This window comes from Salmo trutta, chromosome 28 (assembly GCF_901001165.1).
Source record: "Salmo trutta chromosome 28, fSalTru1.1, whole genome shotgun sequence".
NCBI lineage: Eukaryota > Metazoa > Chordata > Actinopteri > Salmoniformes > Salmonidae > Salmo > Salmo trutta.
In genome coordinates this window covers 32630738-32638042 of record NC_042984.1, presented here as the reverse complement: position 1 = coordinate 32638042, position 7305 = coordinate 32630738, and the positions used below count along the sequence as shown (strand labels likewise).

The following is a 7305-nucleotide window of genomic DNA, read 5'->3' as shown; positions in this document are numbered from 1 at the left end:
TATATATATATATATATAAATCACTGTTTGCAAAACGCCTTTGTAAGTGCTCAGTTTATTCGACGCGAGACATCCGACATTTGTTTCCATTGACATAAACCTTTGCAAAGAATGTGTTCGTTTTCATTTAACCGACCCAATCTGTGTCAAAATAGAACGAGGGGTTTGGAAATTAATGTCAGGTGTCGAGATGCATAGTGTTTTCGGAAAGTATTCAGACCCCTGGACTTTTTCCACATTTTGTTACGATATAGCCTTATTCAAAAATCGACACAAAATTCCCCATAAAGACAAAGCAAAAACAGTTTTTTAGACATTTTTGCAAAAAAACGGAAATATCACATTTACATAAGTATTCAGACCCTTTACTCAGTACTGTGTTGAAGCACCTTTGGCAGCGATTACAGCATCAAGTCTTCTTGGGTATGATGCTACAAGCTTGGCACACCTGTACTTGGGGAGTTTCTCCCATTCTTTACAGATCCTCTCAAGCTCTGTCAGGTTGGATGGGGAGCGTTTCTGCACAGCTATTATCAGGTCAGATGAGTCCAGGTTTTGGATGGGCCACTCAAGGACATTGAGACTTGTCCCGAAGCCTCTCCTGCGTTGTCTTGGCTGTGTGCTTAGGGTCTTTCTCCTGTTGGAAGGTGAACCTTCGCCCCAGTCTGAGGTCCTGAGCGCTCTGGTGCAGGTTTTCACCTGGGATCTCTCTATACTTTGCTCTGTTCATCTTTGCCTAGATCCTGACTAATCTACCAGTCCCTGCCGCTGAAAAACATCCCCACAGCATGATGCTGCCACCACCATGCTTCACCGTATGGATGGTCATCCCTGTGGCTCAGTTGGTAGAGCATGGTGTTTGCAACGCCAGCATGGTGTGTGCAACGCCAGGGTTGTGGGTTCGATTCCCACGGGGGGCCAGTACAAAAAAATAAATAAAACAAATACATGAAATGAAATGTATGCATTCACTACTGTAAGTCGCTCTGGATAAGAGCGTCTGCTAAATGACTAAAATGTAAATGGTGCAAGGTTTACTCCAGATGTGACGCTTGGCATTTAGGCCAAAGAGTTCAATCTTGGTTTTATCAGATCAGAGAATCTTGTTTCTCATTGTCTGAGAATCTTTAGGTGCCTTTTGGCAAACTCCAAGCAGGCTGTCATGTGCCTTTTACTGAGGAGTGGCTTCCGTCTGGCCACTCTACCATAAATTACTTTGAGTTTCATAGTAAAGGGTTTGAATATTTATGTAAATAAGGTATTTCTTTTTTTTCTTATTTAAAAAAAAATTGCTACAAATTCAAAAAACCTGTATTCAATTTGTCATTATGCGGTATTGTGTGTAGATTGCTGAGGATTTTTATTAAAAATGAATTTTAGAATAAGGCTGTAACGTAACAAAATGTGGAAAAAGTCAACGGGTCTGAATACTTTCCAAAGGCACCGTATATAGGCCTTGTGTCGATGGCCTTATATGCAGGGTCCCTAAACTACAGCCTTACATAGAAAATTAATATAACAACATACAGTAATGCTGTGTGGGTGGAAAGCTCAGATGAGGGAGATGCGTATTGGGATACTGGGGGACTCTGTCCTCTGGGGAGACTGGTGGCTCACTAGGTGCTCAACCACTGTATGTTTGGACATGTGCTTCATAAGGTAGGTTTCCTGCAAAGACACAAAATGGACGACTCAAAACCTGTTGGTTTCTCCACACAAATACCTAAACACAGGAATAGGTTGGCAACCCTGGTCCCAAAATTCAGTAATCGCCTGCAGGTTTTTATAAAAGTCAGTAAGCAACTGATTCTGTAAATCACAATCTTTGACCCCTCTTTCTTTCTTCATGTGGTGAGCTTAATTCATGCTTAGTTATGTTGTGGTTTTATGTGCGGCTTCTGCAAATGTTTACAGACGCTATAACTGACCAGGACTATAGCAATGCCTTGGATTTGCTTACACTACTACTAACACCTAATACTGAACAGAGGGATAGGATACTCACTGAGGTGTATGCCCGGCCACACATACTGCAGCAGTAGGCCTTAGCGTTTTTGATGGCGTGCGTAGACAGGTGGATCTGTAACGATGCTGAATCTGAGTAGGCACGGTAGCAGTTGGGACATTTGTACGGCTTGTCCTTGTTGTGCTGCCTCTGGTGAGACTACATAGAGAGAGAGAGAGAGAAGGGGGAGGGGAGGGGGTGAGCAGAGCGAGAGAGAAATAGAAGAGATAAGCACAACTCAGTCACTCATTAGAGGATAACTATCATTCAGAGCATCCCAGGAAAGTAATTATTGTATGGGTGAGTAGACCATATTTTTCTCTCATGGAATCTTATACCTTCACTTCTGCAGTATGTCATTAAGGGCTACATTCAGTTAGAATTTTACTATGTAGCACCTTTAATATTATCAATAGGCTCGGGGCCATTCAGCACTGAGAGATGGACTGTAGAGCATACGTAAGTAATCCTGCTGTGGTGTAATACTGACCTGGAGGTTAGAGAGCTGGGTAAAGGCCTTTTCACATCCAGGGGCCGCGCATTTATAGGGTCTGTCACCCGTGTGGATTCTAAGACACATGCAGAGAAAAATAGATGCGTGTTGGAGAGAGAATGGACTGAAATACTATGTTTTATTTAGTAATTATGACAGGGAATATAATGTAATGACAATGTAAAAGAATATGGTGTAAAAAAAAATAAAGAGTTACAAAACAAAGGATCCATAATCATACATTTCTCAGTGCTGCCCAATGTCAGGGTCACTGATGCAAATCAAATCAAATCAAATGTTATTTGTCACATGTGCCGAATACAACAGGTACTAATACAACCTTACGATGAAATGCTTACTTACAAGCCCTTATCCAACAAAGCAGTTCAAGGCTACTGTACATTCCAGCAATACATGGAGTGTTCCTGTTTAAAATATGTTTTTAATGTTGTCATTGCCATTGTGAAGCCACAAACACATTTTAATATGGTGTGGATTTTGGTAATGACTTTTTTTCCTATTCCTTCCTATTCCATGAAGGTGAACTCAAATTACCTGGTGTGCTGCTGCAGGTGCGAGAGCTGACGGAAGGAGTTCTCGCAGTAGGAACAGTGGTAAGGCTTGATGCCCAGGTGAATGCGGAGGTGCTGGGCCAGGTAGGATGCGTTGGCAAAGGACTTGGAGCAGTGGGGACACTTGTGGGGTTTGGCTTCCGTGTGGGACTTGGAGTGGATCTGCATCTCCGACTTGGACAAGAAGGTAAGCGGACACACTTTGCATCTGGGTGGAGGGATACATACAAATGGGACTGGGTCATATCATATGTCATGGATGAAGGTTGTGTTATGAATGATACTGCAACACTCAAAAAGGTGGCATGACAGATTTTTGAGGGTGTTATGAATGTCTTATGTATAACACGGTGTTACCAATAACACCGTTACCGATATGTGCATGTGACTAAAACTTCTCTAGGTCTACAACCACTGAAATGGGTGCTTATTGAAGAAATAAGAATTATTATGTACACTTGAAACTAAGCTAAATTGAAGCAGTTTTATAAACATTGCCCATACCTGTAGGTTTTGCCCTCTTTGGCAGGGAAGGTGATGCAGCCCTGGTCTGCGCCAGAGGCCATGATAGGGTAGGGCACCACCAGAAGAGGCCCTCCGCTCTCCGCTTTGATCTTCTTCCGCCCGCGGGGTGTCTTGGGTGGAGGGCCGAGGAGTCCGGCCAGGCCTCCGCTCTTCATCTGCTCCATGCCAGGCCCACTGGCCAGCCCGGAGATGATGTTGACCGATGGGGCCCCTCCCAGTCGGTTCTGGCTGCTGGAGGTGGGTGTGGTGGGCGTGAGGGCCTCGGAAGTGCTGTGGCCGTCCGGCCGGGACGACGGGGCCAGACCTGTGTATGGGCACATGAAGACTTACAAATGATAAGCCATGCAAAAGGTTAGCGATTTAGCTTGCTGAGAGACTGAGCTTTGACACAAACTAATTAGGGAAGGTGTCAGAACTTAAGAGGCACACTGAAATGTATTCGGCTCTTGTCTAACCCTCGTGAACTACACAGCTTTTTAATGTTTTCATTGACGATTGTATGTTTCCAATGAGAAAGGTGGTGTGGTTATTACCTGACCGATGGTTAACTCTAGAGGGCTGCTCGACGATCTGTCGCATGTGCCACTCATCCCACAGTCCTTTGGCCTTCACTGCTGACTTGTCATCCATATTCACGTCTGCATCATCGACATTGAAGGTAATAAAATTAACTGATCTAACTGAGGGATAAATGAGAAAATCACTTTATAAATAGCACCAATTTATACTCAACATGCATCCTGAGATCTTACAACGCTCCATAATACAACGGGGATGATTAAAAATGTCTACATCTATGGCTGCATTTAAGCTACATTTTTGACTTACTTTCAATCCTCTGCACCGATATGAAAGAACTACACTGGTAGGCATCCACCATATGACTTTCATCTGTGCTTTCCTAATCAATGCAGATGACGGAGAGGAGATGCGAAGGGGAATGCACTTCGGACTATTGAGATTGAGACCATTGAACAGAATATAGGTCTTTAAGCATGACCAGAGCCAGGTGGTGTCTCCAGTGTGCACTCCAGTGTGGTGAGCAGACAGCAAACACTGTTACAGTACCTACCTGGCACAGAGCTGGAGGCTGGGCGGGCGTGCAGGGCGATGTCGGGCTGCTGGACCGAGCCCTGAGGGTGGTGCTGCCCCTGCTGGTGCTTGGGCATGGGCATGCCGTGCTGCTGCTGCCCCCCGTCCGAGGGGGAGGAAGCCACCAGCAGGGTTTGCTGGGAGGGGGCTGAGTTGGGTGGCAGGTGTAGGGGTCGGATCTTCTCAGCCATCAGCTGCTCCTTGATCTTGTTGATGAGCACCAGGTTATCCAGCTGAAAGGGTTAACCGGTCATGTTCAACAGAAAAGAGCTCCACTGTATCAACCATCAAGCTAAAGATGATCCCATTATAGTCATACTTTTGTTACCGTTTAATACCTTAGTTGTTAACCTCTTCTGATGGGCATTTACCTATACGGACCATGCCTAGATTGAAATACTTTTAACTGAGAAAATAACGAGCTGAGTATGCATAACCATGTCAGCCTAGATGTAAGGACAGAAAAAAATGCAGATGTCCTTACCTGGCCAGGCATGGAGGGAGGCGGAGGCCAGAAGTAGGGGTTGTTGAACCGAGGCTCAGCCATCCTGCGATAGAAACGCACGTTTTATTGCGGTATTTTATCATTTTCCAAACACAATTATCGACAAAGCATTATTCCATGTATTGGGAGGTTATTAAAACGTATTAGATTTAAACTAAGAATAAAATGGACAGGTATACTGATGTTTCATGTCAAGAGTCGAGATATCTGTCCATCTATTCTTGGATTCCTGTGACTGTTTTGTTTTTGAGCATCCCTCCTATTTGACTTTGTACAGAGCAGTAGTAGTAGAGTGGGGAAAAGTACAATAGCCTTATTGGGAGGCAGACTCAGGTCTCTACCTCTCAAGACAAAGAAACCTGTTTTGTACCATATGGCTTATGAAGTTAGATTGTGACTGTGTGAATCATGAGTTTATTACCTAATAAGTTAAGTTATTATATTCTTTCTACTATATTACATGAATACTTATAAAAAATATATGATATGCCAATAGAGTAACTTTGTCGCATTAGGATTTGGGTAATTAACCGAACAAACAGCACAATTCACACATAGTCACAATAATACATGTTCATAATTATTGTATAAAAACCTAGTATGTTCAGTTCAAACTGCAGTGAATCACAGGCCTCAAAAGACATTACAAGAATGCAATCAAACATCCAAACTTGCACTGAATACGGTCACACCTGTCAAGTCGTTTTCGATAGGCCTACCTTCAATATTCTTTATCCCACTCCCAAAGGTTTATGCCAGAGGTTTTATGCCTAGACAGTTTAGCACACATTGTTGGTCTACGGAAATCAGAATAGGCTCAATGTCAACGTTTTATCCTTTACAAAATATATTTCCTGTAAAATATTAGTTACGTCCCCTTCCAGTTATAATTCATTTAGGCAGCATTTCTCTTATAAAATGTTTCCTTTGGTAGTCTAGACTTTTGATAGCACGTGTGCCCCTCGACAGCTCTGAAATTCAGTCACATTTGGCGATGCGACAATCCGATACGATGCCACACAGAAACATTCTCAGACACATTTATTAAAACATTTTCAGACAAAAGAGAAACAAAAATGGCAGCCTGACTTATTTTTATAAGGCGGGACGCCATATTCTGCAGACCCCAAAATTAGGAGCGTCTCATTTTCTCCTAAAAGGAGGCCGCTTAACACAGATGTGTGTTTATGTCAAAAACATGAATCAATGTTTACGACGAATTGCAGGTTTGAATAGCCCGGCCTCCCCACCTCTTAAAATACGGACACTTCCTAAACAGACCATGCCCTGCAAATAGCACGGAAATAGGTAAGATGCTCGAGCTTTGCGCTTAAATGTTTTTATAAAACATCATCAATGCGTAAAGGTCATAATGCAACAACCGAACGCTGACAGAAAGATATTCTAAAAGACGTAATGGCAATCTTTTCCAAAATGCGTTCACTTTGGTCTTTTTTACATTCCAACTTTTTAACGAATCGAGGGGCATACATGATATTATCTGCATAATGCATACATTTGGGGTTTATCAACTTCCAGAAATGCACATTTACATACAAATTCCATGAATTGCACACAGACCTGATGTCCCGATTGCAGATTTTGTCTTGCTTTATTATTAAAGATTGGTATTCTTTCTGCCTGCCTCCAATTGGTTCAGCGCTTCCGGGTCGCTTTGTTCGCTTCTGGGTGCTGCTACACACTGTACGTAGCTGCTGTTGCCAAGCTGTCCGAAGGCTGGGCATTTTAAAAAGTAGGCTAATCTGAATCCAACTGCAGTGGTTTTTATTTTAACTTGGCTATAATGCAAAACAACGACGCACAAACCATTGATCTAATGTCCATCAGGTGTCAATGGCAAACATTACTCAAAAAGAGCATTTTTCGATACATGACTTCTTGATCTTATCACACGCCCAAAACTGGTTACATTGGCACTTGATTTTTTTCCACTAGTAGTGGTAGCAAAGTGACAATTGTTTATTATGGAATTGTTTCATAATTAATGTTAGAGAGCATACAGTCCAAGGGCAGTGGATATAGCATTCCTGGGGATACTACAATAATGATTTAGTCTAGTATTTCACCACAATACACAAGGAGACCCGCAATG

General features: G+C 42.8%; 1 protein-coding gene across 5 annotated transcripts; it reads right to left on the bottom strand.

Annotated features, from left to right (window-relative positions):
- Window positions 1–1265: 1265 nt before the first annotated feature.
- On the bottom strand, window positions 1266–7080 carry LOC115166042 (zinc finger protein 362). Of its 5 annotated transcripts, XM_029719672.1 has the most exons (10): window positions 6774–6875; window positions 5912–5989; window positions 5172–5235; window positions 4668–4920; window positions 4129–4275; window positions 3575–3920; window positions 3054–3278; window positions 2496–2574; window positions 2006–2164; window positions 1266–1668 (listed from the first exon to the last, which is right to left on the bottom strand). In XM_029719672.1, exons 3-10 carry the CDS (start codon window positions 5232–5234, stop codon window positions 1552–1554), a joined length of 1389 nt encoding a protein of 462 aa, XP_029575532.1. In that variant the 5' UTR covers window position 5235; window positions 5912–5989; window positions 6774–6875; the 3' UTR covers window positions 1266–1551. The 5 variants fall into 5 exon arrangements, with proteins under 5 accessions (XP_029575532.1, XP_029575528.1, XP_029575529.1 ...); XM_029719668.1 differs by lacking the exon at window positions 5912–5989 and having other exon boundaries at window positions 6774–7080; XM_029719669.1 differs by lacking the exon at window positions 5912–5989 and having other exon boundaries at window positions 3575–3899; window positions 6774–7078.
- Window positions 7081–7305: the final 225 nt, after the last annotated feature.